At 45.6% G+C, this 12,047-nt stretch overlaps 1 protein-coding gene across 1 annotated transcript in view; it reads left to right on the forward strand.

Moving 5' to 3' along the window:
• The window catches only part of cel.2 (carboxyl ester lipase, tandem duplicate 2), a 37,609-nt gene extending 27,928 nt beyond the window's left edge, over positions 1-9,681 (forward strand). Inside the window, exons 5-11 of the mRNA XM_078227541.1 lie at positions 608-738; positions 1,873-1,980; positions 4,509-4,626; positions 6,581-6,770; positions 7,830-8,033; positions 8,964-9,161; positions 9,452-9,681. Of these exons, the coding sequence (XP_078083667.1) occupies positions 608-738; positions 1,873-1,980; positions 4,509-4,626; positions 6,581-6,770; positions 7,830-8,033; positions 8,964-9,161; positions 9,452-9,629 (1,127 nt within the window). The 3' untranslated portion in view covers positions 9,630-9,681. The remainder of the gene's footprint in view (positions 1-607; positions 739-1,872; positions 1,981-4,508; positions 4,627-6,580; positions 6,771-7,829; positions 8,034-8,963; positions 9,162-9,451) is intronic.
• Positions 9,682-12,047: the final 2,366 nt, after the last annotated feature.

Raw genomic sequence — 12,047 nt, forward strand, 5'->3', positions numbered from 1 at the left:
ACTCTGTGTAACACCATACTCTGCACTATACTGTGTTTTGCGTCATACTACATAGAACATAGAACATTACAGCGCAGAACAGGCCCTTCGGCCCACGATGTTGCACCGACCAGTTAAAAAAAAAAACTGTGACCCTCCAACCTAAACCAATTTCTTTTCGTCCATGAACCTATCTACGGATCTCTTAAACGCCCCCAAACTAGGCGCATTTACTACTGATGCTGGCAGGGCATTCCAATCCCTCACCACCCTCTGGGTAAAGAACCTACCCCTGACATCGGTTCTATAACTACCCCCCCTCAATTTAAAGCCATGCCCCCTCGTGCTGGATTTCTCCATCAGAGGAAAAAGGCTATCACTATCCAAGAAAAAGGCTATCACTATCCAGGAAAAAGGCTATCACTATCCAGGAAAAAGGCTATCACTATCCAAGAAAAAGGCTATCACTATCCATACTAGGTTCTCTGTCATACTATGTTCTCTATGTCATGCTATGTAATCTATCATTCTGTGTTCCCTGTGTTCTCTGTCATGCTGTGCTCTCTCTGTCACGATGCAGTTTTTGTGTGTTGTATTGTTTATCAGATCTGCTTGTTGTGATAAACAGGGAACCAAGGTCTGTGGGACCAGCACATGGCCATCAGTTGGGTGAAGAGAAATATTGCTGCGTTTGGTGGGGACCCGAATAAAATCACCCTCTTCGGAGAATCAGCAGGAGGTGCCAGCGTCTCCCTCCAGGTAACTCCTTGTTAACGGTGAAATGGGGAATCGGGGCAGGCCTGAGATTCAGTGGCGACCCGTGCTGTGTATCTGTGGTGGAGCTGCAGGGATGTGGTGACATTTAGATTCAGTGACCCTGGGTAAAGACAGGAATGAAATTAGTCAGGGTTATAATTACTCAGCAGTTTCCTTATTGGAATTGGGTGACAGGATCAGGCTTGCCTGTGATGGTTTGGATATTCCAATAGCTGGCACTCACTGCTAAGGTTCAAAGCGAATGACTAAGATCTTTCAAGCAGCGATGTGAGCATCTGTTTTGTTGTGGTGTTGACCGAGGGATAAATATTGACCAAGACGCTAGGGAGAACTCCCCTGCTCTTCTTTAATGTAGTGCCTTGGGAGTTTCTGGGTCTGTCTGAGAGGGCAGCTGAGGGCCTCTGTCCAACATTTCATCTGAAAGGTGGTCCTTCATACAGTGCAGCACTCCCCGCAGTACTGCCCTGGAGTGTCAGTCTTATGCTCACGTCCTGGGTTGGAACTTGAATGCGCCACCTTCTGGCTGAGATGTAAGGATGCTGTCAACTGAACCACCATGAAACTGGAGATTCCACGCTCATGCTGTAGCACTTTCCCAAGGCTGACATACCTGAGTTGTATATGTTAATTAAACCATTATACTATCTCACAAGTTTAAACTCAAACTTAAGTTATAAACTTAAACTTAATGTTGGCCTTACATACACATCACACAGACAAATGCCAAACTCTCCTACATTACAATAAAGTCTTAAAATAAAGTTAAAGTTTATTAGTCACAAGTAGGCTTACATTGACACTGAAATGAAGTTATGTGAAATTCCCCTAGTCGCCACACTCCGGCGCCTGTTCGGATCAATGCACCCTAACCAGCACGTCTTTCAGACTGTGGGAGGAAACCGGAGCACCCGGAGGAAACCCACGCAGACACAGGGAGAACGTGCAGACTCCACACAGACAATGACCCAAGCTGGGATTCGAACCCGGGTCCCTGGCGCTGTGAGGCAGCAACGCTGACCACTGTGCCACCGTGCCGCCCCAAGTCCTTCAATGAATGTATCCTTCAAGTTGAATCAATTTCTATTTTTCTAATGATGTTTCTCCTTTCTTTCGCAGACCTTGTCACCATACAATAAAGGATTAATAAAACGAGCAATTTCACAGAGTGGGGTCGCAACATGTGCCTGGGCAATTCAGAGAAACCCCATGCGCTGGGCACAGCAGGTCAGTACAGCTACTCAACAGAGATTACACAAATAAATCTCTTTCGAAGTTAAGAATGGAGTAAATGGCAAATTGATGCGGACTGAATTGGAATTTGGTGGAACAGTGTTCAGAGTGGAAATATTGGGTTTATTATGTGTGCTGAAGAACATTATTGCTCCAAAACACTGAGACAGAACATGGCCTCATGTTCTTGAATTGCCAAGGATGATTCTTGATTTAGGCTGGAGTTGGGGAAGAAGGCCTGGGTTCAGGGATTCATGATGAGAGAGTGAAGATCATGATAGAGTGACCCCAGGGCTGTTCTTGCAAATTTGAGAATTCAGGTCTACAAAAAGAGATGTTAAACTGGCGAGGTAGATTTGAGTTGTGCTGTAAACTGGAAAGGTTTCCTGTTCATTGCTCAAACACAGGAACATAGGTGCAGAATTAGGCCAATTGGCCTTTTGAACCTGTTCCACAGTTCAATTATATCATAGAATCCCTACATTGCTGAAGGAGGCCATTCAGCCCATCGAGTCTGCACCGACCACAATCCCACCCAGACCCTATCCCCATAACCCCATGTATTTACCCTAGCTAGTCCCCCTGACACTAAGGGGCCAATGAACCTAACCTGCACATCTTCGGAATATGTGAGGAAACCCACGCAGACATGGGGAGAACGTGCAGACTCCACACAGACAGTGACCCAAGCCGGGAATTGAACCCGGGTTCCTGGCTGACATCATGCTGACCTTGTATCTCAATGCTATCTTCCCGCACTCTCCCATATCTTTAACAACTAGAAATCTATCAATCTCAGTCCTGAATATAGAGTAAAGTCCCACCGTTCATGGGGGTTACATTCCTGTGAAACATCGCTAATGGCAAAATCGGGAATAATGAACAATTTTTCAATGGGACACAAAATGATCCTACCCCCAGGAGAGCTTCTTGATTACAACACCAGCGATTGGAGGAGGTTCTGCTTTTGTTAATGTTACTTTTGTACCTTAAGGTCAGTGTAAATGTTTATTTTATTTTTACCATTTGAAGTTGATGACAGTTCTATTAATATATAAATGATTAAACATTTTCTATAACTCCTTATGAAATATTCAATGTGTATTAAATGAATTTAATTTTACACATGGGGTCAAGGTTAGTGAACAAGCCTGATTTCCGTCTTCCTGCCCACTGAGATGAAGGAGGGCCGCTCATGCGGCCCACTCACTAGCCTGGGTTGCCCATCACCGTCTCAATCTCCCCATAAGAACATAAGAACATAAGAAATAGGAGCAGGAGTAGGCCATCTAGCCCCTCGAGCCTGCCCCGCCATTCAATAAGATCATGGCTGATCTGACGTGGATCAGTACCACTTACCCGCCTGATCCCCATAACCCTTAATTCCCTTACCGATCAGGAATCCATCCATCCGCGCTTTAAACATATTCAGCGAGGTAGCCTCCACCACCTCAGTGGGCAGAGAATTCCAGAGATTCACCACCCTCTGGGAGAAGAAGTTCCTCCTCAACTCTGTCTTAAACCGACCCCCCTTTATTTTGAGGCTGTGTCCTCTAGTTTTAACTTCCTTACTAAGTGGAAAGAATCTCTCCGCCTCCACCCTATCCAGCCCCCGCATTATCTTATAAGTCTCCATAAGATCCCCCCTCATCCTTCTAAACTCCAACGAGTACAAACCCAATCTCCTCAGCCTCTCCTCATAATCCAAACCCCTCATCTCCGGTATCAACCTGGTGAACCTTCTCTGCACTCCCTCCAATGCCAATATATCCTTCCTCATATAAGGGGACCAATACTGCACACAGTATTCCAGCTGCGGCCTCACAAATGCCCTGTACAGGTGCATCAAGACATCCCTGCTTTTATATTCTATCCCCCTCGCGATATAGGCCAACATCCCATTTGCCTTCTTGATCACCTGTTGTACCTGCAGACTGGGCTTTTGCGTCCCCATATCAGACAATCCTGCTAACACAGGGATTAGAACCCTTGCTGCACTCCCTCTCTGACAGTATATCCTTCCTTAGGTAAGGGAGATTAAAAGTGTACACAATTCTCCAGGTGTGGTCTCACTATACAATTGCAGCAAGATATCTTTACTTCTGTACTCAAACCCTCTGTAACAAAGGCCTACATAGCACTTGTCTCCCTAATTGCCCGTTTCACCCGCATGCCAGCTTTCCTGGACCTGCACCTGGGTCTGGCTCTCGGACCTGGATTCAAACTCAGCCCAGATACTGGGGCACAGACACCAGTCCCTCCTTGGCCATGAGGGTTGTTGTTGGCACAGAAGTGCTCTTTATCATGGAAATGTCCAGAACATGACGCAACCTCCAGGGTGGTTGATGCTAGAAAGGTAAGCCATTCGCGGTAGCCACAGAGTTTGGTTCCCAGATACGTTCTCAGGCTGGAGAGTGTTTGACCTGGGTCTGTTTGCTGAGGGAGAGGTTTGGCAAAAGATGAGGAACCACCAATGGGAATGATACTGATTGTGGGTCTTTCCCTGATCTGGTATCTTTCAGCTTGCTCAGAAAGTCGGCTGTCCGAGAGGTGACCCTGCTACCATGGTGGCCTGTCTGAAGATCACAGATCCCAAAGCTGTCACTCTGGCCATCCCCCTGAAGCTCATTAACTTGGAACGTAAGATACACGAAAGGATGATGTGAATGTTCCTGTTCGAGAACTTTTGAACATATTTTCATGGAAAAGATTTGGAAACCTGCTGCATTTTAAACCTTTGGGTCTTCCAATCAAAATGTATTCACAAAGTTCGTAAAGAAAAGTATTTAAAACGAGAGGTGGTTAAACGGGAAATGGTTGGGGATTGAAGTTGTTTCTCCCCAAGATTGAAAACTACAAGCGATTCATTAGCCTGTCTCAATAATCGACAAGCATTTGACATCCACTGAGTGGGCTTTGACCCTGGGCACTGGTTGGCTGGCGTAGGATCCCTTCATTAGGGAGATAGAAAAGACACAGTCATTGACAGGCAGTGTATTTTTAAAATAAATGGTTGCCTGGGAGCCAGTGGGGGGAAAGGCCGTGGGGGGGGGGGGGGGGGGGGGGGGGGGGGGAGCATTCACCAGACACAATATTAGAATTCAGAACTTACTAGGCCATTTCGAAGGGTGGTTGAGAGTCAGCCACTTTGCTGTTGGTTTGGATTCTCATGTAGACCAGACCAGGTAAGGACGGCAGATTTCCTTCCCAAAGCTGCGCGGGTTGGGTTGATTGGCCATGTTAAATTGACCCTCGTGGCAAGGGATTAGGAGGGTGGGTGTGTGGGGTTGCGGGAATGGAGCCTGGGTGGGATTGTGCTCGGCGCAGACTCGATGGGCTGAGTGGCCTCCTTCTTCACTGTAGGAATTCTATGATTCTATGAAACACTAGTGGAAGTTACTTTGTTTGAGTCTCGCAAGATAACCTTCAGACACTTCAGACTGTCCCAGTCGGGGCTGCAGGGCCTGTTATGCAGATAGCCAGCCTGAGTCAATAAAATGGACAATGAGGTTGACTAAACCTGCAAATTTTTTGATGTGCATGAAATAAACTGACATACTGACCTCAACATACTGACCTCAACATACTGACCTCAACATACTGAACATACTGACCTCAACATACTGAACATACTGACCTCAACATACTGAACATACTGACCTCAACACTATGCATGGAGCCAAGAAGAAACAGTCGTTCTTTTGAGACAATGAGAGTTTCTGATGGTCTAAACAGAGGGCTGCAAAAAGCATTGCGGTTGGTCACTCAATTAGATCATCCCTTGACCAATCACAGTCTACCTCTACATACTTGTCACAGCTAAGCAAAAAGCAACCCCTCAGAGTTTGTTAAAGAGAATGTGTTGCAATGGAAACCTTGCCTCTCCCCTCTGGAAATTTCTGTACGCTCCCCACTTCCACACTTTTCTCTAGGATACACTCGACTACATCTCCCCCTGTCAGAATAACCTTTCTCATGCATGTGTCTAGCTTGCTCTTAAATACATTTATGCTGCTAATCTCAACTACACCATGTGGTAGCGAGTTGTACATTTTCACCATTCTTTGGGTAAGGAAGTGCTTTGACCATCCCCACCCCGCAATCCCTTTTCTTCTGTCTGCCCCCCCCATGTTTGCCGGTTGTTTCTATTGTTCTATAAAATGCTTTGAGATCATAAGACCATAAGACATAGGAGCAGAACTTGGCCACTTGGCCCATTGAGTCTGCTCCACCATTCAATCATTGATGATATTTTTCTCATCCTCACTCTCCTGCCTTTTCCCCATGACTCTGATCCTCTGATTAACCAAGAACCTATCCATCTCTGTCTTAAAGACACTCAATGACCCGGCCTCCACAGCCCGTTCTGTGGAGGCCAGGTCATTGAGTGTTTTTAAGACAGAGATGGATAGGTTCTTGATCAATGTCAAGATGTCTCCCTGTGTGGGAGAGGTCATGGAAAGGGCAAGACGTTGTTGAGTTTCCTCTAGCGACCATTGCCTCTTGAAGCAAGTTATAAAGAGGCGCCTTTCAGGCTGGGATTGAGCTCACTTCATTATTTTGCTGACTGATCCCTTTTCTTTTTATTTTGCAGAACCGTTGGTTTTCTATCTGATATGGTCTCCAGTCATTGATGGAGATTTTATTCCACTTGAACCAAAGAAGCTCTACCACAACACAGCTAGTATCGATTATATCGCCGGGGTTAACAACATGGATGGACATATTTTCGCTGGCTTGGATGTTCATTCAATCAATCAGGCTGGGCTAGGAAAGACCTACCCGTATGGACACAGCTTATTTACTTGAGTGTGTTACATTCTAATTATGTTCTTAAGGCACTTCTTTCCCTCCCGAGTATAGAATCCCGACAATGCAAAAGGAGGTCATTCGGCCCATCAAGTCTGTACCAACCACAATCCCACCCAGGCTCTATTCCCGTAACCCCACAAATTTACCCCGCTAATCTCCCGACACTAGGGTCAATTTATCATGGCCAATCAACCTAACCCACACATTTTTGGAGTGTGGGAGGAAACTGGAGCACCCGGAGGAATCCCACGTAGACACAGGGAGAACGTGCAAACTCCACACAGTCACCTGACGCTGGAATTGAACTCCTGGTGTTGTGAGGCAGCAGTGCTAACCACTGTGCTGCCCCAAAGTATCTGCACCATAAACAATTCTTTCCTTGACTAGATGGTTGGTGGGCTGCAAGAATTTTCGAGAGGTGCATCTACTGCCCTCCTTTCAAACTTCTTTGTGAGGAAGCAACTTGCTGGGTTTTTTTGCCATTGTTCCATGGTTGTCAATACAGACCTGTTAGCAAGCTAATTCAGTCTAAGGTGTGGGGAACCGGCCTGGACACCCTCCCACTCTGAGTGGTTTTCAGTAAGGAGGCAAAATTGACACCTAATCTCCCAGCGTGTCTTGGACGCCATTGTCTTTGGCTAAAATAGTTCACCAGGACAAGCAAGACAAAGGCAAGGGATAAAATATCAAATTGGTGAAAGTTAAAAATATTAATTTAAAAATAAGTAAATACCATTCTGAGTGACATGAAGTCCCTTGAAAAAATATCCACTGCAACATTTTTGCTGGACACATCCATTCCACATTGGAACCAAAGAGAGCGGTTGGACAGGAGGTTGTAGAAGATCGTGCCATTGACAACATACTCAATATTTTGACTTATTCTTGAGTAAAAACTTACCCTGATTGTAAATCCAACTCTTTCGTGATTCATCTGTACCGGGGGGTGGGGGGAGGGGGGGGGGGGGGGGGGGCGAGGAGTGCCATCATAATAACCTTGTGAACATTGATCTTTTCTTTGCTATCTACAGAAGCGACCTGTATAATTTTATTGGAGCTCTGACCATACACACGGGCAAAAAAGCTGCCAACATGACTTATGCGCATTACACCATGAACTGGCCTGCCAATCCGAGTCAGGAGACCATTAAAAAGACAGTGGTGGAGCTGGAGACAGATGTCCTCTTCTTGGTCCCCACACAACTGGCTCTAGATCTTCATTTTCAACATGCCCAGTGAGTTTCCTGACAGACATTTCCATCTACTGTCACCTCTTGTGTGTCTGAATGGTGAGACATTGCTTAGATGTGGGGATTATCAGACTGTGCCACTATGTGAGGCTAAGGAGGACTTACCATTAGGCATGAGATCTACCCAACACTGATCCAGAATACTCTTGGGCCTATAACAACTCCCATGGGAAGACTATGTTTCATGTGAAAGTCATTCTTTAGGTTTCTTTTTTGAAGGTTATTTTCTATTCTGTTCTGATCTGGGTCTCTCTGCACCATTCAGTTGAATGGGAAAATAGGGATGGGCAATAAATGCGATACCAATGTCCCCTGAATGAATAAAAAACGGTGCTTTTTCTCCTATCAAAGTGAAATACTGCAGATGCTGGAAATCTGAAATTAAAAACAGAGAATGCTGGTAAAACTCAGCAGGTCTGTGGAGAGAGAAACAGAGTTAACGTTTCGAGTCTAACACTGCTCTTCCTCGGAACTGTTTTTATTCCTTGTCTTCTAATTCCTCAGCAGGACCGCTCTGCTGTACATACAAATGCAGCCAGGGACTGACTCTCTCTTTGATCTTTGCCCTCAGCGTCTGGCCATCACTGGTTGTCTCCCCTTAACCGGGATCAAGAAATAGAGGATGGGATTGGTTAGAACTTGTAGCCCCCACAGCAGCTATTCATCCAGCTTGGGGAAGTTTGATAAGGAATTGAAGAACGGGTTGAGATGAAATAAGGTCGGAGGAGACTCATGTAGAACATAGACACCAGCACAGAGCAATCTGTCCCTGTGTAAACCACATGCAATACTGTTTTACAACCCATGCTTAACAAGGTTTTAACTGAGAATTCCCTTCCATGTTTTTGAAGTGTGTTTACATTTTTCTCACCTTGTCATTTCTTCTCCTTCCTTTCCACACTCCTTTCCTCGCAGGGGAGCCAAGACATACAGCTACTTGTTTTCTTACCCCTCTCGGGCTCCCATATATCCCAACTGGGTGGGAGCTGATCACGCTGATGACCTCCAATATGTCTTTGGAAAACCGTTTGCCACTCCACTTGGATACCGGCCAAAGGATAGAGATGTCTCAAGATATTTTATCGCATACTGGACCAATTTTGCTCAAACTGGGTAAGGAAACAGAATACCAAAAGATTTGTATTTCTACAGCACTTTTCCTAGCCTCGGGATGTCCAAAAACTCTCTACAGTCGAAGAAATACCTTCTTTTTTTAGCTGAGCATAGTTAGATTCAACACTAGTCAGAGTATGTGAAGCAAAAGCTATTGGCTGTTCTTCTCCTGAAGGCATAATATGTAAAACTGCTGCCCCTATGCCATAAAGTGAAACATTGCCCCATATAAATTCAAGTAGCTTGGAGAGAATGTAACCAACAATGACTAAGTCTTTTCTGTCTTTCAGTGATCCTAATAGGGGTGAATCTGAAGTGCCCACCTCATGGATCCCTTACACAGCGATGTACACACAATATCTGGATATCAACAATGACATCAACATGAACTCTATGAAGCAAAGACTTGGCTATGACTCTGTCACCTTCTGGAACCAGACATATACTGCTATAGAGGTGGCACCTTAATCCTCCAGATAGATTCAACCTGTGTGCAACTTTGAAATAAACCTCTAATTTTAAAAATAGATGTGTTCTCATTGATTTTTTTTCATTCATTCATGGGACATGGGTGCTGCCAGCTAGCCCAGCATGTGTTGTCCATTCCTAATGGCCCTCAAGGTAGTGGTGAGCTGCCTTCCTGCACCGCTGAAGTCTAGGTGGTATAGGTATACTTACAGTGCTGTTAGGAAGGGAGTTCCAGGATTTTGGCCCAGCGACAGTGAAGGAACGACGATATATTTCCAAGTCAGGATGGTGAGGAACCTCCAGGTGGTGGTGTTCCTATGTGCCGCTTTTGCCATTCTAGATGAGAGTGAGTTTGGGAAGTGCTGTCAACATTAGTGTTGGCGAGTTGCTACAGTGAATCTTGTAGACGGTACACAGGGCTGCCATTGTGCATCAATGTTGGAGGGAGTGGATAGAACATAGAACAGTACAGCACAGAACAGGCCCTTCGGCTCACGATGTTGTGCCGAGCTTTGTCTGAAACCAAGATCAAGCTATTTCCTCCCTATCATCCCGAAGTACTCCATGTGCCTATCCAATAGCTTCTTAAATGTTCCTAAGGTTTCTGACTCCACTATCCCTGCAGGCAGTCCATTCCACACCCCAGCCACTCTCTGAGTAAAAAACCTACCTCGGACATCCTTCCTATATCTCCCACCATGAACCCTATAGTTATGCCCCCTAGTTACCGCTCCATTCACCCAAGGAAATAGTCTTTGAACGTTCACTCTATCTATCCCCCTCATCATTTTATAAACCTCTATCAAGTCTCCTCTCAACCTCCTCCGCTCCAAAGAGAAAAGCCCAAGTTCCCTCCACCTTTCCTCATAAGACCTACCCTCCAAACCAGGCAGCATCCTGGTAAATCTCTTTTGCACTCTTTCCAGTGTCTCCACATCCTTCTTGTAGTGAGGTGACCAGAACTGCACACAATATTCCAAATGTGGTCTCACCAAGGTCCTGTACAGTTGCAGCATAACCCCACGGCTCTTAAACTCAAACCCCCTGTTAATGAACGCCAACACACTATAGGCCTTCTTCACGGCTCTATCCACTTGAGTGGCAACCTTCAGAGATCTATGGATATGAACCCCAAGATCTCTCTGTTCCTCCACATTCTTCAGAACCCTACCTTTGACCCTGTAATCCACATTTAAATTTGTCCTACCAAAATGAATCACCTCGCATAAACTCCATTTGCCATTTTTCAGCCCAGCTCTGCATCCTATCTATATCTCTTTGCAGCCTACAACAGCCCTCCACCTCATCCACTACTCCACCAATCTTGGTGTCATCAGCAAATTTACTGATCCACTCATCAGCAAATTTACTGATCCACCCTTCAGCCCCCTCCTCCAAGTCATTTATAAAAATGACAAATAGCACAGGACCAAGCACTGATCCCTGTGGCACTCCGCTGGTAACCGGTTTCCAGTCCGATGTTTGTGAATGAGGTATCAATCAAGTTGGTTGCTTTGTCGAGTGTTGTTGGAGCTGCACATATCTATAACTTGGCCTTATTGACAGGGATGAGCTGACTACATTCACAATGGAATTGGTCTTGTAATTATGTGGAATCAGAGATTTCCTTATCTCACCTCCTCCCCAACCTCAAAAGGAGGAATAACACGTTTTCCTCCCAATCGAAATTCTAATACTCCAATGAATGTGCTGCATGGGAAGAGGTTTAATAACATTTTTAAGCAGTTACTTAGAGAGATAGGTATGCCTGTTTCGCATTGCAGATTCTGTCTATACTTGCACACCACTCCTGCTAGGCAAGACAGCCAGCCAGCCCACTTGCTGCGTCCATTCCCCACCCTCCTGTTACTCTGTGTTTTGCAAATGCCCTGAAGAGTCTCCACAGACCCCAATTTGAGAACAATAGAAGAAATAAATATAATGCATATTTTTTTTATTCGTTTGTGGGACATGGGTGTCGCTGGCTGGGCCAGCATTTATTGCCCATCCCTAGTTGCCCTTGAGAAGGTGATGGTGAGCTGCCTTCTTGAATCGCTGCAGTCCGTGTGCTGTGGGTTGACCCACAATGCCGTTAGGGAGGGAATTCCAGGATTTTGACCCAGTGACTGCGAAGGAATGGCGATATATTTCCAAGTCAGGATGGTGAGTGGATTGGAGGGGAACTTGCAGGTGGTGGGTTCCCATGTATCTGCTGCCCTTGTCCTTCTAGAAGGAAGTGGTCGTGGGCTTTGAAGGTGCTGTCTAAGGATCTTTGGTGAACTGCTGCAGTGCATCTTGTAGATAGTACACACTGCTGCTACTTAGTGTCGGTGAATGTTTGTAGATGTGATGCCAATCAAGCGGGGCTGCTTTGTCCTGGATAGTGTTAAGTTTGAGTGCTGTTAGAGCTGCACCCAT

Source organism: Mustelus asterias, chromosome 13 (assembly GCF_964213995.1).
Source record: "Mustelus asterias chromosome 13, sMusAst1.hap1.1, whole genome shotgun sequence".
Taxonomy (NCBI): Eukaryota; Metazoa; Chordata; class Chondrichthyes; order Carcharhiniformes; family Triakidae; genus Mustelus; species Mustelus asterias.